Below are 23,301 nucleotides of genomic sequence, written 5' to 3'. Positions count from 1 at the left end.
GAAAAGGTCCATAGAGCGAAACCAAACGAGGGCCAGTTCGGCCTCCGGCAGGGAAATGTTGGGACCACGCAAACTTCCAAGAAGTCCTAACGGGGGGGGGGGGGGGGGGGCGGTCAGAGGGGACAACCTGAACGAAAAGGGCTACAACACAGATCAATACAACCCACAACTTTCCCAAAGCTTCCACCAGTCACCACTTACCGTAGCCTACGCCTTCCAAAAAACTTCTCATTAGGCCTTCAGCAACTTCCATACGTTACCACGGCCATCTACCTCCAACCAGCCCGGCAGGCCGCGCATCCGTCTCCGAATGAAAATGCCAGGCGCCGGAAAAACCTAATAAAAAAACTCAAAAAAAAAAATTCACATGTCCAAACACCATAAATGACAGAAACAATGGCTGCTTATTGACCTTATTCACCGTCCATCTTGAAATCCAAAACGAGGCTAGGGGGTACACTCTAAACCGGAAGTTCATTGACAGAGCGCAGCAGCGGGCGTCTGTCATCATGATACCTGTGTGGACATCAAATCTTTCATGTCTTCCCGAAATAACAGTGGACTATGTCGAAAAATGGGCCAATAAGGACTGCATTATTCCCCGGGCTGTTTTGCTAAAATGATACAGCAACTGGTTTGAGGGATATGTGCACGACGTGGAAGGTAATGCACAGACGATCACAGCTTTTTTTCTGAAATCAACATTAGTTAACGTTACTTTTAAAGTTAGCTTGTTAGCTAGATAAAACAACAGGACGTGATAGCGATGTTACGGAGGGATGTTACGTAGGGTTGGAGAAGGTACTATTCAGGTCTCACAGGTAACACAGATGCTAAAAACGAATCAGTAATGTCGTCTACTGGGATGCACAAACCCAGTAAAATGGATGTTACTGTTTATAGTAGTTGTGTGCGTAACATGGTCTAGATGGTTATTATCATAAACATGCACAGATCACTTGTTTATATTTTGCTGTAAGTCACGGCTGCAGGACGTTAGCTGCCCAGGCTAGTAAAAAGAGCAACAACTTGCTTAACGTTACCCCCAAATCAGCCCTTCGCTTGTTATAACTTAAAAAGGACCGGTTCGTGGCTAATCAAGTCATGTCTATTTAGCCAGAAGGTTTAGCTAGCTATCTCTATGACAGTTAACGTAAATAAGGCTAATGTTAGCATTGTAAACTAATGTTAATATCTTACCTTGAAATGGCGACCGGGATCTCTTCTTATTTTATAAATCCATTCACGGCAAAGTACATGATCTTTGGGGAAACGATGGAAGGTTTGACCTGTATAGGATTTATAGTCTACAGATGGGCGAGACAACGTTACTTCCGTACCCCACAGCCTCGTTTTGGTTTAAATGAAGTGACGTGGGTGAATAAGGCGAATAGACAGCTCAAACCATAGACATAATATGGCTCAAACGGCCGCGTTACCTTCCCGAGATGCTTTGCGCAACCGTCAATAAAGCCATGATGCTGTTCATAGACAATTATTTGTATCCGCGGGACCAGTGGACATCCACCGTTAGTCAAAACCCGCGCGATACGAATCACCAGAGGAAGGACTAAACTATTTTAAGGAAGGGCTAGCAGTGATCGCATCAGCCACACGAGAATCACAGAGGACGGAAGCGCGATGTCATTCCGTATTCGGGAGGGTTCTGTAATAGAAGAACGCACACAGCCCGGTCAAAGCCAATTCCCTCGACGAGACCCCTGCGAACCCACACCGGCGACGAAAACTCTGAGCCAACACCGGAAGCCGCGATGGCAACTGTATAGCCCTATACACGGGGTTCTCTTTCCCAGTCGAACAGATGTGAACCGAGGCAGTTGTAGACACAATGTCCTGAACAGTAGACAATATCGTACGCGCCCTTGATCTCGTTACTCTTTCTAAAAGAGAACGACAGCATGGTGACACCGGCGTTAGTTCCTAACCCTACAGGGCAAGTGATAGACATGAGTCTCTTCACATATGCCGCTGCTCATATCCAATGAGGCCTGAGCGGCAACAGAGTTCTAACCAGCGCGACACAAGCCACTAGAGGAAGGGCTAAGCTATTCCTATCAGGAAACGGGAGTGGCACCACAGACTCAGTCGCAAGGGGCTGAGACACAAAATGTATTTTATGGAAAAGTAAAAATCGCCGCAGCGTATTACAACCAAGAGACAATACATCTGGGGGCTGAACAGTCGGAGACCCAGGTCTCAGCCGAATCCACGCCTATCAAACCCATACCACCAAATCCCACGTGAGACGCAACACCTGAGGCACTGAGTCAGAATGAAGAAGGGTGCACTCACTTATATAGGAACAGGTGTGCCCTGATTGGCTGAGCGGTAGTCCTCCATTACGTAAGCTATATTTTCTGCTGAGTCGTCATTATGACTTAGGTAGCAAGCTGGTGTTGCTGACTAAGGGTTCCCTAGATTTTCAGCTAAATCGTCTTTATGACGTATGTAGCTAGCTATTGCAGCTAACTAACCGTTCCTGTAGGCTTAATGGTTGGGAAAATACCAGGTTTAGGAGACATGTCTCCAAAAATTTACACTCAAGCTTTTTGGACAGTGTGCATTTACAATTTTGATATTCGCCACCAAAGAGAATCAGGTAAAAAAAATAATAATAATCGCATATAAAGATAGTTAGATAATATATAGATAATATTTCAGTTGTCTTAATGGAAACAGAATGTATGAAGTAAGAAAATGCAGATGTTTATCATTACATCTATTAATATATTAACTATTGAACAAAATACAACAGCAGGAATGATGTAGAAGCACCCATTCACCCTTTTCAGACTGCAGAAGTCGTGTACTGGGGATAAAACAAAAATACAGGAGTGCCACAACATCTTTCCCCAAAATCATGGGATGTTATTTTCATTCTAATTCTAATGTTATAATTGCTCCTGTATGTGCAGTCTGTTTTAGGCTTTAATAAAGCCTTCAGACAAGAGACAGCAATTTTTCTTGTTGGTTAGATTAGATTAAACTTTATTGTAATTGAACAAGTACAAGTATAGTACAACGAAATGCAGTTAGCATCTAACCAAAAGTGCAAATAGAACAATGTATAAGTGGGATGTATAAATGTGCAATGAAGGCAAATGCAAGTACAAATGGCAATTCTAAATGTGCAATGAAGGCAAATTGAAGGTGCAAGGTAGCATGTGCAATTGAAATGCAGGGATAGCAGCAATGGGGTTCCTGAGGTAGACAGGTACATGTAACAACTGAAAACGATCTTATCAGACTTTGCAAAGCATTGTCAGAGTCCAGTAGTACAAAGATTAGTGCAACAAGGTCCCAGAGTGGCAGTACTAAGCGTTGGGCAGGTGGGTGTGGTTTGTGCTGGGTTAGAAGGGTTACAGTCCCTGGAAAGAAACTGTTCCTGAGCCTGCTGGTGCAGGAACTTAGAGACCTGTACCGCCTGCCTGATGATATGAAGGCAAACAGTTTTTGGCTTGGATTAAGGCCACAAATTATTCGATGATTGACAATTAATGGGGAAAAAGCCCTAGTGGAGTACAGTCAGTGTAATCATTTAATACATTTGTCAAGTGCACCTCAAAAGTTGTGTTGATGGGTGTGGCTCTGGAGCATATCAGAGCCATGTATGGATCCGGTTGTTTGAGTCATATGTTTTGCTGTACCAACAGCTCTCTCTACTGCACCGTTTTCCTGTGGATAATGAGGACTGGAGGTGGTATGGATGAAACCATGCCTCTTTTTGAACTCACAAAACTCACAAACTGGGTGGCGTTGTCACTTAAAAGCTCCATCGGTATTCTCCATCTTACGAACGTGCTCTTCAGGCACATAATAACCTGCAGGCTAGTGGTAGTGGGCAGGTAGGCAATTTCAATATCCCTGGAATAGTAGTCAATTACTCAAAGGTATTTCTAACGTGTTGCTGGCATCAAATTCAAAGTGGGCATGTATTTTTCAAGAAACAATAGAATGTCTCAGTTTCAACTTTTGATATGTTGTTTTTGTACTATTCTCTACTGAATATATGGTTTAAATGAGTTGCACATCATTGCATTCTGTATTTATTTACATTTAAAATAGCAATCCCAATCTTTTTGGAAACGCGGTTGTATATATAGGGTGAAAATTCTGATTCCATTTCAGTGCACTCATGAGGTAGTTTAATGAAAATGATATCTAAGTCAACCTCTTTACCATTAACCTTTATCATAATATCCCTAGATGTTGAAACAGTCCCATTATTGTCTTGGGGTTTCATGTCGATATTTAAGTTAATAACAAATGGATTATTTCGGGAACAAATAATAAAATATGAAAAACATTCAGTGTTTGGTTACATTAGTGTGCCTACCATGTATAATGAGGGTTATGACTGTTCAGATTCAACCAGTCACATTCCACATCATGTACAGTGTAATTTGCCTTGAGGTTTGTAAACATCTAGATTAGGGAAAAATAATACATAGCATGTCATACATTAAAGATTCCAGTCGCGGACAAAGCCACTGACATTTCAATACGACACGCCAGGGATTCTCTCCCATCTATCTCTACTCTGCCCCCAACACAGGCAGTGTGACACTTGGCAGTGACAAGTTGAGCAGTCGAACTGTCAACATGGATGCCCTATTGACGTTTCTCCAATTAGAAAACGGTCTACGTGAGCACAATAATGTTAACTATTGGTGGGCCTATCTGCACACATGTTGGCCAATCTCATATAGCCTACATTGGCCAATAGGTTCGCTTCAAATATGGAAAATCATTCATCACTAATAGCTTTAGCAAGTTGTGACATGTCCCAGTACACTTATTTGAATCAAATTCGAGTAGCAACATAACCAATTAAGCATTAGCAGTCTTTTGAAACAGTTGCTATTAGATGAGCGTTTTTGGACACCTGGGCTGGCTCTTCTGTTCCAGGATTATCAAGAACAGTCGGAGGTGTGAGGAGCTATGGAGGTTTTATCCTAGCGATGCTTGTAGAAGAGGAGCTGGTATGGTGCAAGCGGAGATATCTGGGGTTCCTCTACGTTATCGCTGGTGGCCTTGGTGATTTGATCATGTTGCGTTGCTACAGCTGCTTGTTGCTCTCCTCCTTTGGTTGGATGGGTAGACCTACTTTGGCAAGGCAATTTCTGATATCCATTATCGTGGTGGCAAACAAACTGGTATGAGTTACTTCACAACTTATGGCTATTTTCAAACAATTAGGGCCGCCTATACTTTTCGCAGCTAGCTAATAAGTTAGACAAAAATATTTGAGCAAAGCGGTGTTCTTGACCCGGTCCTTATATGTATTTTTTATATAGGGACATCAATCTAAAACGGAGGGTGACATTTTGAACCCCTTTTGACCCCACACCCTTGGGGCCGTGCCTGTGCGTTTAATTGCTGTTAGGCCCAGATATAGATGCATGGGGCAAAAAATAAAATCGTCGGTCAATTTGAGATCCGGGGCTATTCATAAAACAGGCGGGACGCCCATGGCTAACGACGTCGCTGCAAGGCTATTAATCAATGTAATTTTGAACAGGACCTCTGTCAATCAAGTTGTCTAGTAAGCGGATTCTGTCTGGGTTCCATCAACAGAACTATGCTATTCTATTTCCATGGTTCCGATGACGTTACAATGTAAACATATCGATATAATGCAAAGGTTTTCAAAACTGTAGTCTCATAAAGATTAACATTTTCTGAAAGATTTTTTCACCGCGATTTACTGATTACTAGATTGAGTTCTGGAATCAGGTAAGGGTAAAATCGACGGTTTTAGTCGGTAGGCCTATTTGTTTATTTAATTTAATATATATACTTTTTCTCTTTTAGTCAACATGTTTACGAGAAGCGCTCAGCTTCTAGTGCTAAAATCTAAGGATGAAACTCCAACATATAAGGAGACTCCAGTCAGGTCTGTCTGTCTACTCTGTCAAGTCTTTATGTCTGTTGGTCTATATGTCTCTCAGGTCTGAATGTCTGTCAGGTGTTGTGGTAATTTTAGGTCTGAGTGTCTATCTGTCAGGTATGCCCATCAGGTATGTCTGTCTGTCAGGCGTTGTGGTAATTGTAGGTCTGAGTGTCTGTCAGGTATGTTCATCAGGTATGTCTGTCTGTCAGGCGTTGTGGTAATTGTAGGTCTGAGTGTCTGTCAGGTATGTTCATCAGGTATGTCTGTCTGTCAGGCGTTGTGGTAATTGTAGGTCTGAGTGTCTGTCTGCCACGTTCAAGTGTCTGTCAAGTAGGTATGTCTATCAGGTATGTCTGTTTGTAAGGTTTGTGTCTTGTCAGGTCTTTCTCTCAGTCTGTCTAAATGCTTTGTTTCTCCCTCAGACTAACCCAAAACAAGAGGGGCCGTAAAAAGGTTTGTCGGGCCAACAGCGTTCCCAGTGAAACCAGCTCTATGATCGCAGACCAATCACTTCCTGTCTCAGGTATGGGGTGTCCAATACGTTGTCCTTCCAGCTAGGACTGGGCCAATAGTTTGATACAGTGCTTTATGTTGTGTCCCAGTTTTGTCCTAGTTTGGTGCGAAACTATCAGAATGGAGAAAGACAGCTCAAACCATTAGTTTTTCTTTATTATTAGATTCATACATTAGTATTATTTTTATTATAAACAATCCTGAATGCTGATTGATCGCTGCGGTATTTGTGAGAAATATGGCACGATGGGATGTGGTACGTGGCTAATGTACAACAGCTAATAAGGGGTGTGGTATATAGCCAAAATACAATACCAGGGCTAAGAGCTGTATTTAGGCACCATATAGGACGAGTATGGCATTACCTCATTACCTCAACAGCTCTTAGCCAAACTCACACACATGCACTGTTGAAACCCAGGTTGTTCGAATCTTTAATGCCGATTGTCTGGGTAAGACATGAAAAGCAATGTTGTTAAGAGAGTTAGGCCATTCTGGTTCCTACATTATTTACTTGACACTTTAACATCCCATGGCGGCCATGTTAATTCCCTATTAATGTTAAATGTGGAATGTTTGAAATTATGGTATTAACTGAAAGCCTCAAATTGAAACAACCTTCTTCTCCCACTCTCCCTCCTGATCAGGATTGGTTCCAACATTGTTTCACCAGAGCAAACCTGTCAAGACCGCCGCTAGGTCCAGTGAGTGCTGTGTGTGCTTTTGTGTTTGAGCATGAAACAACAATTGAGAGAGAGAGAGTGTGTCTTTCTGCTTGGGTTTTGTTTGTTAGCAATAGAATTGATTCTGGTTCTGTGTCCCCTTCTAGCCCATTCACGATTCCATTATGACATTTCATCCTGGTTTAGCATCCTGTTGTTGTTCATTACAGTTCTGCTGACTTTCTGTGAGTGTATCATTAGTAGTTGACCGTCTCCAGTGTCCTCCATATTAATTACATATTCATGTCTTCCTAGCTAAATTCCTGTTCCTAGGCCAACACTTTCCTAGATAGATTCAATTGATTTAATCTTTATTTTTTTTAATTTAGTTTTAGTATTCCAGTATTCCACTGGTTTCCCTGCCATGAACCTCATTTGGGTTGACTCCCAACCTAACCCTCAATCACACCAGAATACGGTATGACCTGTTTTCTATTGTCTAATATTTAGGCCTTAGGTAGCCCCATGTAAATAACTCGCTACTTATATGTGTAGCATATACCCTAGCGTTTAGGGGAAGTTGAAATCCCTGAATATACATTCTGAAAAAACTTTTTTGTTGTGCCCTTGAGCTAACCGTAATTACTCCTGTTAGTCACTCTAAATAAGAATGTCTGCTAAATGACTCAAATGTAAATAGGTATCTGACCAGACTAGGGAATAAAGTCCTAACTGGTACAGACTTTGAATTATCTGTCTTGATTAGGTAATATGCTGCATTCGAATTATGAGCATAACACTCCAATGGGCTTGTTGAATCTCTTTCTACAGCATGGACCTCCTTTCATTGATGCAGCACTCCAAAAGCACATGGACACTACTGAACAGGTGAATGAGACAAAGGGGTTGGGACCAATTACATTTCAGTTACATTAAATTCAGAAAGTACAGTAACATTTCAAATTGCTTTTCAATAAGGAGCATTAAGAATTTTAAATTGGAGTTTGGTTCCCTTTCCAAATTGACCAGAATTGAAATGGAAAGGAGCTAAACCCTTTTCTGACTTATTGAGTGCTGCCTTGCAGAGAAAGACTGAAATGGTCAATAAACAAAAGGAAAACAATGCCCCAAGCTATGCCTTCATGTCATAATTTTCAAAGAAAAGGTTGAAAATACTGGTCAAGATTAAATATATTGGCCAAAATTTTATCCAATATTATTTTATTGCAGATATCAGTAAACTACCCTCAGGAATTAAATAATGTAATTGAATTGCACTTAGTGGAATTCAATTGACATTGCAATCAATTGAAATAGTTTTTTTCTCCCTATAGATTGTGCAAAGAATGACAAAGGAATTTAAGGGCTTGAGGACGGAGATTGACCACTTGAAGAAAATGATGGACAGGTGGGTTAGGTCAGACTTGAATCCACGTTAGCCCCTAGCCAATCACTAACGCTAGCCCATACTTCTAGATCCCAGTTCCTAACCACTAGCCCCAGAGCCACCAGTTCCTAACCACTAGCCACTAGTTACCATCTACCAGCCACTAATCACATAACCACTAGCCCCTAGCCTGTTGCGTTTAACTCCTAACTTCCTGGCCTCTATCCCCTAGGTGCAAAAGCTTAACATCTAAAAAGATTTTGTATTTCATTTGAAAAGGCAAAACTTATCATCTTCCAAAATATAAAACAATGTTTGTATTGTATTCTAGTCTTTTCTATTCTTAGTTGTTCTGTATTATATTCTACTCTTTTCTATTCTTGTAGTTTAACTACTGGGGAACGTCATATTCAGGATCAGCAGGTCTTTCACAGAGAAAGAATTATGGCCCTGGATGATGTCAGTTCTAGGGTAACAGACACACACAGACTCACACAGGCACATTGATGTAAACTCACACACAGATTTTTTTTTTATGAATGTAATATATGTGTGTTGTGAAGCTGTGGCAAGAGGTCAGTTCGCTACAGCAGAGTGTGAAGGACAGCAACGGTCCACCAGCAATCAAAATGGCTGACTATGCCCTGGAATCACAAGGTTTTAAGATGTCATCACTGTTCAGCAGGTTCCTATACAGCATAGTGTACATAATTGAATAATGCTTAATGTATGTGTATGTGTATGTGTGTGATTGTGTGGTTAGGTGGCACCATAGTAACCAACAGGCGCTCGAAGACACATGAGACCGGCTCGTACACCTTAAGCATCATGGGAATTCCTCTGTTAAAACGAATGAACAGCCCTTGGACTGTAATCGAGGTAGCTACCTCCCTCTCCTATCTCTCCCCCTCTCACCCCTCTATCTCCCAAATGAGCATTTCAGCTAACCCCATCGCCTGACCTTCACCCAATTTTCCAAGCCTGCTATGTAAACTATATTCTGTCAAGCTGTATTTAGTCAAATCCTCCTTATATTTAGCCAGGTTAAATTAACCTTCTGCTTTTAACCCAACTCCTCTAAATTGGAGATGTGAGGGACAGAGCGGTCACCAGACCAAAGCTTTTGGAGCAACCATGAGTGTTCTGTGAGCTGACATTAACACAGCTGGGATGGTGTTACTGTATGAATACTACAATCATTTTAAGATTCTTAGACAACCGTTGTCGTACATAGATCAGCAAAGCTGGCTCAAGCAGAACAAAGCAAGTGCATGCTTTTTCTTCATGTCTTCGCTCCTCTCTGAAGGGAAACCCGCCAAAGCCTGGGAGATGTTGGCCTTTCCAAGGGTCTCAGGGCTATTTGACTGTCTCCCTGTCCTGCCCTATTCACATCACACATGTCACTGTGGAACACATCCCTGTTGTGCTCTCCCCAACTGGAAACATCCACAGTGCCCCTAAGGACTTCAACGTCTACGTGAGTCACCTCTGACCTCACCTGGACATTTCCTCAGAGCCACATACAGTGGGGATACAGTATTTGATACACTGCCGATTTTGCAGGTTTTTCCCACTTACAAAGCATGTAGAAGTCTGTCATGTTTATCATAGGTACTCTTCAACTGTGAGTGATGGAATTTAAAACATCCAGAAGATCACATTGTATGATTTTTATGTAATTAATTTGCATCTTATTGCATGACATAAGTATTTGATACATCAAAAAAGCAGAACTTAATATTTGGTACAGAAACCTTTGTTTCTTTCTTGACCAGGTTTGCACACACTGTAGCAGGGATTTTGTCCCACTCCTCCATACAGACCTTCTCCAGATCCTTCAGGTTTCAGGGCTGTCGCTGGCCAATACGGACTTTCAGCTCCCTCCAAAGATTTTCTATTGGGTTCAGGTCTGGAGACTGGCTAGGCCACTCCAGGACCTTGAGATGCTTCTTATGGAGACACTCCTTAGTTTCCTGGCTGTGTGTTTCGGGTCGTTGTCATGCTGGAAGACCCAGCCACGACCCATCTTCAATGCTCTTACTGAGGGAAGGAGGTTGTTGGCCAAGATCTCGCGATACATGGCCCCATCCATCCTCCCCTCAATACGGTGCAGTCGTCCTGTCCACTTTGCAGAAAAGCATCCCCAAAGAATGACGTTTCCACCTCCATGCTGTAAGGTTGGGATCGTGTTCTTGGGGTTGTACTCATCCTTCTTCTTCCTCCAAACACAGCGAGTGGAGTTTAGACCAAAAAGCTCTATTTTTGTCTCATCAGACCACATGACCTTCTCCCATTCCTCCTCTGGATCATCCAGATGGTCATTAGCAAACTTCAGACAGGCCTGGACATGCGCTGGTTTGAGCAGGGGAACCTTGCGTGCGCTGCAGGATTTTAATCCATGACGGCATAGTGTGTTACTAATGGTTTTCTTTGAGACTGTGGTCCCAGCTCTCTTCAGGTCATTGACCAGGTCCTGCATTGTAGTTCTGGGCTGATCCCTCACCTTCCTCATGATCATTGATGCCCCACGAGGTGAGATCTTGCATGGAGCCCCAGACTGAGGGAGATTGACCGTCATCTTGAACTTCTCCCATTTTCTAATAATTGCGCCAACAGCTGTTGCCTTTTCACCAGGCTGCTTGCCTATTGTCCTGTAGCCCATCCCAGCCTTGTGCAGGTCTACAATTTTATCCCTGATGTCCTTACACAGCTCTCTGGTCTTGGCAATTGTGGAGAGGTTGGAGTCTGTTTGATTGAGTGTGTGGACAGGTGTCTTTTATTCAGGTAACAAGTTCAAACACGTGCAGTTAATACAGGTAATGAGTGGAGAACAGGAGGGCTTCTTAAAGAAAAACTAACAGGTCTGGTTGGTAGGTGATCAAATACTTATATCATGCAATAAAATGCAAATTAATTATTTAAAAATCATACAATGTGATTTTCTGGATTTATGTTTTCGATTCCATCTCTCACAGTTGAAGTGTACCTAGGATAAGAATTACAGACCTCATGCTCAGAATTACAGACTTACATGCTTTGTAAGTAGGAAAACCTGGAAAATCGGCAGTGTATCAAATACTTGTTCTCCCCACTGTATGTACCATGTCCAGTGCAACATCTTTAAACATCAACAGCAACATTGTTAGGAGTGTTCAGACGGATTACCTTTAATAACTGCTTCCTCTGTCTCTGCCTTCCTCTGTCTCTGCCTTCCTCTGTCTCTGCCTTCCTCTGTCTCTGCCTTCCTCTGTCTCTGCCTTCCTCTGTCTCTGCCTTCCTCTGTCTCTGCCTTCCTCGGTCTCTGCCTCTCTCGCTCACTATGTCCGTCTCCATCTCTGTGTAGGGCATGTCTACTGAGGAGGAAGAAGGAACCCTGTTGGGGACTTTCACCTTCAGTCAAGCTGGGGATGCTGCGCAGACATTTGAACTGCCTGTGAGTCAAAGTGATATTTGGTTTTAGAATTAAATCCTTAGGAGGGGAAATAAGCCCCACTGACTCCCTCGGGGCCCTGGTTATTGTTCGTGTTTTGCTGATGAGCGCTGAGGAATAATTGTGGGTAAAATAAAAATTCTGTACGTATGCTGCTGTCAATTGCGCGTGCGGTGATGTCAGAGCAATGATGTTAGTGTGAAAGGACTCTAGTGTCAAAATATGGGCTTGTTTTTCACTAAGCTACATTTGCCAAGAAAAATGGAAGACTCGAGGCGCTAGATTATTTTGTTGTGGAAACTTGCAGATATCGATAGCTCAAGACGCCACATTCCAGGGTAGCGTACGCTATATTTTGATAGAGAACCCCCCCAAGAGTTTTGCAAATGTGAAGACAATTCTTTTGGAGTTTCTGTGCAGAACGCACTCATTTCACTAAATTGATGACCACGCTCCTACGTGTGGCGTCTTGAACAAGCCAGCGTAAATTGAAACACTATGGAAATTATTATGCAAACTAGATAAGTCAATCTAGTGTTTTTATTCTCTCTCTCATCATGTAAAGAATATGTATGTCAAAGGAGAATTTGTTTTGCGTTCAGAATGTAAAAAATAAAATATATATAAAATATATATACATATTTATATTATTGTTTATTCAACAGGAAGCTGAATTAATATACTGTATGTCTTAAAGCTATAATAAGAATGACCTTGTCTTTCTCAGAAGCCTAGCAGTGTGTATCGGTTTGTGGAACTACAGGTCCTAACCAACTGGGGGAATAAGGACTACACATGTCTCTACCGCTTCCAGGTTCATGGGAAGATGCCTTCTGACTGACACAATTCAGTTGTCCAACTCAGGAATTGGAGCTTATGACCCTGGACCAATTCACTTATATTAATGAATGACAAGTGGTATATTTTGTACAACTGCACATTTTTAAAACATAATTATTAGTAATTGAAAGGTGACATGTTGTGGTTTTATTTTGGGATATAGTTTTAAGAAAAATAAACAAAACTAACATGCTTGAAAAACAGGCATTTACCCAATAATGCATTGTTTTGGTTTGTCCCGATATTAAGGCTTTGGATTTAGGCAAGAATGTGTATTACTTGTGTGTGTTTTCTTGTTGTTGTTGCTATTGCTGTGTCATGTTAATGCGTTCTTCTGTACATTTGTATTCTTTTCACACTGTTGTTCAGTTCATTATTTTACAGTCAGTACAATCTTGTGAATCCAACCTTGGTTTTCTCCCATTACATCGATTGAACTTTGTTTACTCAAGCCTCCATTTTATCATGTTTGAAATGCCCAACAACAGCATTATAATACATCTAAAAGAACAAATGAACATGCTTACTGCTATATCACGTGCATCTTAATCAAGGGTGGCTAGGGTGAGATAATTTCAAATGTTGCTTAGTTGGTAACAGCATGGCACTTGAAAACCCTGGGTTTGTGGGTTTTATTCCATCATGGAGCCAGTATAAAAATGTATTCAGTCACGACCAATTCATTCCATATAAGTGTCTGTTAAATTACTTGTAAAAAGGAAGTGATTATCATATTGCGTAGAAAAAGCACCAATCCGGTTTAAAATATTTAATTTCCAAACTGGCCCTCATATCAGGGCTAACAATTCATCCCAATTGGCTCATTGTTCTCTCATCGCCCGTAATATCATTTATTAGTACTTTAGGTGCTAATTTATTAATGCAATCACTTATATAGAGTGGCTCCCAAAAGTATTCATCCCCTTGGACTTAAAATATAAATGTATTTAATTAGCAGCTTATGCCACTGATCAACATAAAAAAGGCCACAATGACTATGTCAAATTGAGAAAATCTACAAATTGTTATAAATTAATTATAAAAGAGCTCTACAAATACAGAATATAGCTCAAAGAGTTGTCCCAACTAAGAGTAAGACATCCACTTAGCTGTTCTTCACGCACTTTTTCTCCAGGAATCTCCAAGGCCTGCCAATCCACAGCCCTATCCCCTTGGCTCTTGAAATACTGTAGTTCAAAGAGAGATATCATTAGATAAATGATTTATAAAATAAATCAACCAGTAGCATGTGTGTAGGGAATGTCAGGGGATGAACAACAAATGTATTCTATTGCCCATTGCATGTGCATACTTGTATGGCATTTAATTACTGCTATTTTCACGGAGTTGCATGCATGATGGTCGTTGCAAGGACAATTGTAGGTTGGCTGCTGTCATCTACCTACCACTGTTTTACATCTGAAAAGCAATAGAAGCAATTGGCTGTTAGGTCTCCCTAAAAACACAGTATTTTGCGCGACATGCATCTCGTAATGTTTCTGGCCCATACAGGCCTACTGGGTACTGTGCACTTTGACGTGAGCTTGTTGATCGATTTTGTTAAATAATTTTTTCATCAGGGGCAAACTACGTTGACAATTTCGATGGAGTTACTTGAATAGGCGATCTACAGATACAGAATTGTTTGCCAGTCTTAATGGGATATCAATGTAATATGCTAGCTAAATTATCTAGCAATTTTCAAATAAATTTGAGTAATTGGAATTTCCTGCATTAGAGTAGGCCAGTGTCTCCCAACCTTTTTCAGTTACTGTACCCCCAAAATGTTTTTGCACTGCTTTCAGTACCCATGAAGTACCCCCTCATGTTAATTTCACTAGTAAGCCTATGTTGTCATGAGTGTTTTCAAGTAGCCCCTGTGGAGAGGCCAAGTACCCCCAAGGGTCCTAGTACCCCTGGTTGGGAACCACTGGAGTAGGCCATGCATTTTCCAGTATGTGGCTTGTTATCAATGACAGACATACCTGACATACTTGACGAGACATACCTGTCAAGAACATGAGCCCTGCAGAAATTCTACTTCCCTTTTAATTTGCGTTTGTGAAATATTGTGAAACTATTGTGAAATACTTTTTTGTGGCACATACTGCTCAACGTGAGCTACTCAAATTTCTGAAGGCAACCAGACGTTGCAGTGCCCGGACAGAGGCGGAAGAAGAATAATGAACGACTCAACACCGCCCCCTCCCAGCACTCCTGTATAATTGTCTATTTTTACTGGTTTTGTCAGAACAGCTATGGCTAGAAAAAAATCCTGACTCACTTTGAAATAATACTAGTCGAGTAAAACAAGGGAGAGTTGGCGGACACTATGGTGTATAATTTAGGAAAATGTATTTATGGACAAATATAGTTAAAACAATTATCCGAAAACTGCACACACTGCCTCCCGGGCGAACAAATAGCAAATTTCTTCTATAATAAACTGCTGAAAACGTAAGCATTTGGACTGTAATCATTAAGGATACAAATAAAGAACGTTTTCTGCGAATAACATCAATGAACCATAGGCTAAACAGAGAACGAACTAATGGGAAGAAATATCCACAATCAAGAAGTTGGAACAATGGAGAATAGAGTGTGCGCTTTCACGCGAGATTCTTGCAGGGGCTGGGTTTTTGGCACAACACCGGTACCGCGTTACATTCGGTTACATCTCTGCATAATTACTTTAAAAATTATTATCTGTTTATCTATTTCCAGCCCGACAGGTGGCGCTCCAACGACTACCATAGATGAAATTATGCAGAACATGTCACAAGCAGCTGCATTATAACAACCTTTGGCTGCGCTGTCAACAACACGCTATGCACAGTCAAATAAAAATGACAGAACGCAGTGGAAAATGTAACATTCTTAAGTTTGTGAAAGTTTTGTCTTTTGCGTTTATTTTCGTTATTTTAGTGATTTTTGTTGCTGCTACTGTAAGGACACTGACGTTTGATGTGAATGCTGGACTTCAACTTGCACCCTGGGAAAAGACGAACAACATTGCGTATGACATAAATCAGCAGCAGAGAGGGGAGCTTCTTGCGAATTTCAAAGGTGAGATCCTACTGAATATGATCGTCAAGCCGCTCTCTGCAAATTATAAATCATAATCTGTGTGAATTATAATCGCTATCATGTGCACAGCTTCTTTGGTCAACGCCAATGTTTTGTTTTCACATAGACGCAATCCGGATTCCTACCGTGTCAACCTCGAGGACGGATCAAAACACTACTGCATTGCGCGATTTCAACGACCTCCTACGGAAAGGTAAGCCACTGGCCAGTAGGTGCATATGATGTTACCTAGCATTTAGACTTCGATTTCGTAAACAGAAATCCCGTTTACTTAACATTCGCTATATGAAAAGCTTTTATTTTAAACAGGGATTCCCTTCTCTCCTTCTGCCAGCGTTTCCCACAGTGTTTTCTTCACACTTGGTCCAGCATGAAGTTGTGGCCAATTACAGCCACTTGTTCTGGGTGCCTGGCTCTGACCTAGCCTTGGTCCCTTACATGCTTCTGGCCCACATAGATGTTGTGCCTGCTGAGGAGAGTGATGGATGGGACGCCCCACCATTCTCTGCAAAGGAGATAGATGGATTCATCTATGGGAGAGGGACCATAGATAACAAGCAGTCTGTGATGGTGATGCTTGTTGCACCTGGGTGTTTCTAGAATGAAGACCAGATCAATGAGATTCAATAAATCTGTGATTTGTTTGATATGATTTCTCTCTAAGAGATGCTTTTATTTTTTGTCTCACTTAATAATATGATTTTATATTTTGTCATCTATCTAACTTGCCTTTTTTCATTGTAGGGAATTCTCCAAGCACTGGAGTACCTATTGATAAGAGGTTATTCTCCACAGAGGGGATTCTTTATTGGTCTGGGTCATGACGAAGAGGTTTGTGACGAAGAGGATATTTTCTGTTAAAAGAATAACTAAGAAAAAAAAAATCACCAACTGGATTTTGTATCTGTCTCTGTTGTAGATTCAGGGCTTACATGGAGCCATGAACATTGTTAAATTACTGAAGAAGAAAGGGGTGCAGTTGGCCTTTGTCCTGGATGAAGGTCTGGCTGTACTAGATGGAGTAATAACTGGACTGCAGGGGCCTGCTGCTCTGTAAGCATTCATACACATTTTTACAATCCTCAAACCCTTTCTTTTCAATATCCAATAAGTGTATGCATATGCATGTATTCTTTAACCCACATTATAATGCTTCCCTGTCTACATAGGCCAGTTCTAACACATGTGGCTGGTATGCCTTTGTAATCCTATTATTATTAGTGAACTAATATGTCCCTTTAGGGGGAGAATAGCACACAAAATCAAAGCAGCAATTAATATAAAGGACTCCACTTCTTTACAACATACCTCAAAACATGTCTGATGACTCGCTTGTGTTCTTATTTCATGAGAAAAATATGAAAAACCTATCATTAATTTCCCTAAGCCGCCTTAGGATCTTATTGCTTGTCTGCTCACGCAGGTTAGGACAATTTGTGTCACTGCCATGTTTCTATGTCAGGTTACACCTGTATGTAAATGTGTGCTAAGGAAATACATAATGTATGTTAAGCGACCTTCCTTTAAAAGTCCCATTTTGTCATTTCATTATTCTTTATGATTCTTCTAATCCTTGTTGTGTGTCAGGATTGGGATCAGTGAGAAGGGCCATGCTACGGTGAAGCTGAGTGTCTCCATGGCCCCGGGCCACTCCTCGATGCCTCCCTGGGAGAGCAGCATAGGAATCCTGGCCGGAGCGGTCAAAAGGTAAAAGTGGATGGGGACTTCTACTCACCCACAGCTAAATGTTAACGCCTAAATAGTTATGAAACTCCAATTTGTTTTGTTGGAAACCATTATTTATGATTTACATGGCATTTTAAGAATAATAATACAAATAATTCATAAGCTTGATATTCTTTAACACAGGTATATGTGGTAATTAAAGTCACGTTAGGATGGAACTTTACATCTAAGTCGTTAAATGGATTATTTGTTATTGTGGCAGTGAAGCCTTTTTTCTACTTTCCCAAAGCAGAAAAGGAACATTTTATTTTCATCTGCCTGTGTGCAGTATTACGCGGGTAAGAAAGTGCTCACTAGCTTAATAGAAATGAAGTCTTCAGGAGCGGCTATTTTACAAATAAATACTAGATCGCAACTTCTCACATAGAAATAGTGTCCATGACCCACGCTGAAATCCCAAACTATCTTTTAAATGTCTTCATTTTTCATTCCATTTCATTGTCATTACTAAACAAATAAAGCAAAAAAGATTTCCCAAGGCCCATGTTTACTCTCAGATAAGCATTTGAGTGAATACCGCGAGGTACATTCCTACATCAGTTTGACCTACACAGTTATTGGCCTGTTCTATAAATTATGTTGTCATGTTGTAAACCTAAGCACACCTTATCTGTTCTTGTCAGGTTGGAGGACAACCCAATGCCCCGGTTGTTCGGTGAAGGCCCTGAACGCGGGACCTTTGAACACCTGGCTCACAAGGTAATGCTGATTCTCTAACCTCAAACATCATGTAGGTCTCCAATAGTGTGTAAGAGGGTTCAGCCAAGTTACGGCATTCTTTTTTGTTGCTTTTGAAAGACTTCAAAAAAGATTTGTTTTCACAGTTTGGGCTCCCACTCAAGTTTGTCATGTCCAATATGTGGCTGTTCTCCCCTCTCCTTGGAAGGTATTTTCCCTTCTGAATTTCACTTGCTTCTTCTACCTCTGTTGAATCACTAAATTGTCAAATCTGTTATTTCTGCTACTGATTTAATTATTAAACCTAATTGACAGATTGTATTTGTCACAGAGTAATGGAAAGAAGCCCTGAGACAAACGCTTTTGTGAGAACGACGACCGCAGTCACCATGTTCAACGCAGGAGTCAAGGTAATTCATCTGGTCGTAGTAAGTTCATTCTCATGCATACGTGTCTGTTAAGCACCTACTGTACAGTACTTGATGTTTTCTTTCTTCACAGACTAACGTTCTTCCTTCCCAAGCTGAAGCCTATGTGAACCTGCGGATACATTCATCACAGTCACTGCAGGAGGTGGGGAGATTTGTCTAGATCATGTTCGACCAAGTTACATTTAAACCCATGTTATTTATTAACTTGAAATGTAGGTTGTTTTCAGAGATGGAAAGCTATATTTCTTTTTTGTAAAGCGGCCACATTTCAAGTACTGTTCAACTGATGTTTTTCCAGATTACAGTGTGTGTGTTTGTCCTGCTGTCAGGTTCTGGATTTGATCCAATCTATAGTGGGAGATGAGAGGGTGAAAATGGAGCTGATGCATGGCTTTGACCCTCTGCCTATCAGCTCCTATGATGAAACATCCTTTGGGTTCCAGATCATCAAGAAAACTGTGCTGGATCAGTTTCCACAAGTTACTGTTGCCCCTGGTAAGAAATGGAAGTTGTATGTGCTGTACCGGGAATGTTATAATTTAATTAATTAAATGTATTAATATAAAAATAATAATAATATGATCAACAGTGTGTATATTGAGTCCTGTCATATTTCAATGTGCAGGTATCTGCATTGGGAACACAGACAGCCGTCACTACACTGACCTCACCAAAGACATCTATCGCTTTGCCCCTACCTGGTTCAGACCAGGGGATGCCCAGAGGTAGGGCGGAAGTACTGTCAGAATATTCATTAAACAAGTGCCCTTTGTCCAAGAATCTTTTCATCTGGATACATAGTATGTCATTTCAATAACATATTGGGGTTTAGAATTAAAGGTGTTTTTTATGGGTTAGGTTTGTTGTTTTGTCAGACACTTTTGTCTAGAAGGATTTGGGCAGTTTAGAACTCATGGCCACAGCCTTTTTGGATTGGGGATTCTTACCAGAATCCCTCATTTCCTAACCAGAATCCCTCCTTTTGGTTATATGCCTCATAAGTCAGTGACTCCTAATGAGCTACCCATGTGACATGGTGTTACCACAAAATGTACATCACCCCTATACAAGGTAATGCATTAAACAAACAAGACAACCTTTTAATCAATCAAATGTATATTATAAAGCTATTTTTTTCTTCAGTATTTGTCACAAACTTCTTTTTGTTCTCTTCAGATACCCCTAAGAGCCAGCAGCAACTGAGTTGATGCGCAGTGGCTAGGAAAAACTCACTAATAGGTCGGAACTTAGAAAGAAACCTAGAGACCAACCATTCTCTGTGGGGTGGCCAGTCCTCTTCTGGCTGTGCCGGGGTAAAGATTAAAAGAGTACACGATTATAACAATTAGTAAATGCATGTGGGCTGTGTCCAGAGTCTGTAAACAGAATCCAAGTCCGCTGCATGACCAGGTGGACAAGGACAGAGACCAGCCGGTGTGGTGAGAGCAGTGAGAGTCAGAATTGTCAGGCAGCAACTTGATATTCAATACAACCAGGAGGACTTTAGACTGGGACAGCTACAAGCCATATGGGCCTGGTAGTCCTGAGGTGTGGTCCAAGGGCTCATGTCCTCCTAAGTTGAAACTGAACAGGGCACAAGAAACATTTAGAGTGCGAATTCCTTGAGTTTACAAAGTAGAACTTACCCTACTCCCCCGGCACAATAACTTAACAGTGTAAAATCTAACTAACACTAGTTTGACTACTACCTTCGCACAATCATTTTCTCTCTCTACACTTTCAGGTTCCATGGCATTAACGAGAGGATTTCTAAGAAGAACTACGAGGAACTTGTGGGATTTTACTTCAATCTGATCCAGAACTGTGACATCAAGGACCTCCCGTCTCCGCACAGTGCTGTTCACGAGCTTTAAAGCAATAGGGGTAACAGGAGGGGGGACTTTGGTGTGTTACTTACTAGTTACTGTAGGTAAATGCCATCATTTGGTTGGTAATCCAGATCAAAATGACTGTTGTGAGAATCTGTGTACCCCTTCATCTTCATCTTGGTACATTAATGCCATGGTTGATATTATAAAACACATGTTCACATTAGCATTTACAAATGTTATAGTCTGTAAGAAGACAATGTGATTGTATCATCAATTAATACAGAGTTGACTAGGTCTTAAAAGGGGCAGAGGTCCTACATCACAGACATTTTGATCTGAAAAACAGTAAGTGTTGCTTTAGCGAGATGGAGTTTGATTTGGTATGGTCATGTGTTGTATTTTGTACAAAATCTATGTAATATGTTACTATTGTTTTCCTACTGATTACAGAACATGGGGTTTTCTCATTTTAATTTCCTCCTACCTCCTTTTTCCATCCTCTGGCTTCCTTTTGGAAAAGTAAATCGAGAAGAGGCTGCAAGGATCTTTGTGCATGAAAATGTGCTTTTATTAAATTGTATAGATGAAATGGCATTAGTAATAGCATATTGTTTTTAAACATGTGCATGCTTTTCTCTGACAAAACTTGATAATAAATGTGTAACAAGACAGGGTGAGGACAGATTGGAGAGGATTGAGGATGGATTTCTACACAAATGAGAGAGCCCCTATAAAACTTGAAATTGCGGTGATTGTTTGTTTGAAGTGTATGCAGTGGAAGTAAGAGAGCTTAATGTTGGATATTTCTATGCCAAATGTGCTCCTGTGGAATGGAATCCAAATTAATTATTTTAGAAAGCTATTTGTCATTCATTATAAAATCATTATATGATTTTATTTTCAATCAGACCTGGGTACAAACATTGGTGTATTTGAATATCATTTATTTAAAATGTAGTCCATATTACAGAACCAAGTTATTTTATAATTTTGATGGTTATAAATACTTATTCTGAAAACCTGAGTTTTGAGGAAACAGGTACAGTAGTTTTCCGGCAAAGCAGTTAACAGTAATTGCTGCCAGGAAATTACTGTAAATGAGAATGTGTTCTGGCAGCTTACCTGATCAAATCAAGGTGGATACAACAAAATATATGTGGAAGTGTTTCCAAATACTTATTCATATTAGGTATTAAGCTATCTTTACATACATTGTAAGTGTTAAAGTAGTTTAGACATTTTGAACAGTTTGAACCCAGGTCTATTTTAATTGCACATTAATGACAATAGAAAACCTGAATTCAGTAGCTTACATTTTCTATGAGGTATTTGAGACATTTTTATTTTGTGATTATACACCCAGGTTTATTGAAGTGCAATATTTCATCTGTTTCAGATGATCTGAAATTCTATATTTTTCTTGAAATACTGGTAGTTAGTGTACGAGAAGTACAGTTCCAATGAAGCTAAAGACATTGATTATATGGCTGGGTGATAAATGGTTAATAAAAACAATGCTCTGTGGTGACTTCTGTTTTCAATTGACATGTTTAACATACAGTTGAGGTGTAAGTAGTTCCCACAAAATCTACAAGGAGCCTCACAATATTAATCAGCACACAGAAATCAGTGGTTTAAGCCTTGTTGACTATACCCCTTCCAACTTTGTACACTGTGGTTTGGATGGTTCCTCCCATTCTTCCATGCAGGTCCTTTCAAGCTCTGTCAGATTGGATGCCGGACGTTTTGGGCAATCTGCAATCTAAAAATCCAGGTGTGCAAAGCTGAAAAAGCCACTCCCAAGAAGACTGAAAGCTTTAATTGCTTTAGAGGGAGTATTTATTTTCAATAAATTAGCGCACATTTATAAAATGTTTTTTTCCCCTTGTGATTGTGTGACATTATGTGTAGATTAATAGCTAAAAATAAATGTAATAAATTATAAAGGAATTCCATAAATATGGAGAAGATGAAAGGGTCTGAATAATTTCTGAAGGCAATTTCAAAGAAGTTTCAAATGTAAGAGGATGCCGGTCTCTCTGTCTATAAGTACATAATTTTTCAATAAATTAATTGTTTATGAATGTATATTATTTGACAAAAATCCAAAAAATCACATTTATGATTTTTTTAAATTTGCATTTTATTGCATGACGTAAGTATTTGATCACCTACCAACCAGTAAGAATTCTGGCTCTCACAGACCTGTTAGTTTTTCTTTAAGAAGCCCTCCTGTTCTCCACTCATTACCTGTATAAACTGCACGTGTTTGAACTTGTTACCTGTATAAAAGACTCCTGTCCACACACTCAATCAAACAGACTCCAACCTCTCCACAATTGCCAAGACCAGAGAGCTGTGTAAGGACATCAGGGATACAATTGTAGACCTGCACATGGCTGAGATGGGCTATAGGACAATAGGCAAGCAGCTTGGTGAGAAGGCAACAACTGTTGGCGCAATTATAAAAAAATGGAAGAAGTTCAAGATGACGGTCAATCTCCCTCAGTCTGGGGCTCCATGCAAGATCTCACCTCGTGGGGCATCAATGATCATGAGGAAGGTGAGGGATAAGCCCAGAACTACACAACATGACCTGGTCAATGACCTGAAGAGAGCTGGGACCACAGTCTCAAAGAAAACCATTAGTAACACACTACGCCGTCATGGATTAAAATCATGCAGCGCACGCAAGGTTCCCCTGCTCAAGCCAGCGCATGTCCAGGCCTGTCTGAAGTTTGCCAATGACCATCTGGATAATCCAGAGGAGGAATGGGAGAA

At 40.6% G+C, this 23,301-nt stretch overlaps 2 protein-coding genes across 18 annotated transcripts; both read left to right on the top strand.

The window, feature by feature from the left end:
* Nucleotides 1-1,224: 1,224 nt before the first annotated feature.
* On the top strand, nucleotides 1,225-13,192 carry LOC105013737 (SUN domain-containing protein 1-like). Of its 12 annotated transcripts, none has more exons than XM_020051487.3 (14): nucleotides 4,385-5,058; nucleotides 5,836-5,917; nucleotides 6,337-6,437; nucleotides 7,075-7,131; nucleotides 7,257-7,334; nucleotides 7,479-7,567; nucleotides 7,921-7,977; nucleotides 8,424-8,497; nucleotides 8,863-8,935; nucleotides 9,040-9,133; nucleotides 9,240-9,355; nucleotides 9,783-9,953; nucleotides 11,820-11,909; nucleotides 12,634-13,192. In XM_020051487.3, the coding sequence occupies exons 1-14, from the start codon at nucleotides 4,983-4,985 to the stop codon at nucleotides 12,745-12,747; spliced, it is 1,272 nt and encodes a 423-aa protein (XP_019907046.1). In that variant the 5' UTR covers nucleotides 4,385-4,982; the 3' UTR covers nucleotides 12,748-13,192. The 12 variants fall into 12 exon arrangements, with proteins under 12 accessions (XP_019907052.1, XP_019907046.1, XP_019907049.1 ...); XM_020051486.3 differs by having other exon boundaries at nucleotides 4,388-5,058; nucleotides 8,863-8,947; XM_020051489.3 differs by having other exon boundaries at nucleotides 4,966-5,177; nucleotides 8,863-8,947.
* A 2,308-nt stretch (nucleotides 13,193-15,500) lies between these two features.
* pm20d1.2 (peptidase M20 domain containing 1, tandem duplicate 2) lies at nucleotides 15,501-22,048 on the top strand. Of its 6 annotated transcripts, none has more exons than XR_002197501.2 (15): nucleotides 15,501-15,812; nucleotides 15,940-16,026; nucleotides 16,168-16,403; nucleotides 16,578-16,664; nucleotides 16,753-16,886; nucleotides 17,421-17,540; nucleotides 18,203-18,278; nucleotides 18,404-18,465; nucleotides 18,589-18,667; nucleotides 18,759-18,830; nucleotides 19,018-19,183; nucleotides 19,314-19,413; nucleotides 19,660-19,759; nucleotides 19,865-19,927; nucleotides 20,433-20,508. XR_002197501.2 is itself a non-coding variant. In XM_010875491.3 (13 exons), the coding sequence occupies exons 1-13, from the start codon at nucleotides 15,503-15,505 to the stop codon at nucleotides 20,560-20,562; spliced, it is 1,545 nt and encodes a 514-aa protein (XP_010873793.2). In that variant the 5' UTR covers nucleotides 15,501-15,502; the 3' UTR covers nucleotides 20,563-22,048. The 6 variants fall into 6 exon arrangements, 2 of the variants coding, with proteins under 2 accessions (XP_010873793.2, XP_010873791.2); XR_004576640.1 differs by having other exon boundaries at nucleotides 15,502-15,812; nucleotides 19,691-19,759; nucleotides 20,433-20,507; XR_004576638.1 differs by having other exon boundaries at nucleotides 19,660-19,927; nucleotides 20,433-20,509.
* Nucleotides 22,049-23,301: the final 1,253 nt, after the last annotated feature.

Source organism: Esox lucius, chromosome 12, assembly GCF_011004845.1.
Source record: "Esox lucius isolate fEsoLuc1 chromosome 12, fEsoLuc1.pri, whole genome shotgun sequence".
Taxonomy (NCBI): domain Eukaryota; kingdom Metazoa; phylum Chordata; class Actinopteri; order Esociformes; family Esocidae; genus Esox; species Esox lucius.
Note: the sequence above shows the minus strand (reverse complement) of the source record. Positions and strands in the feature narration are given on the sequence as shown.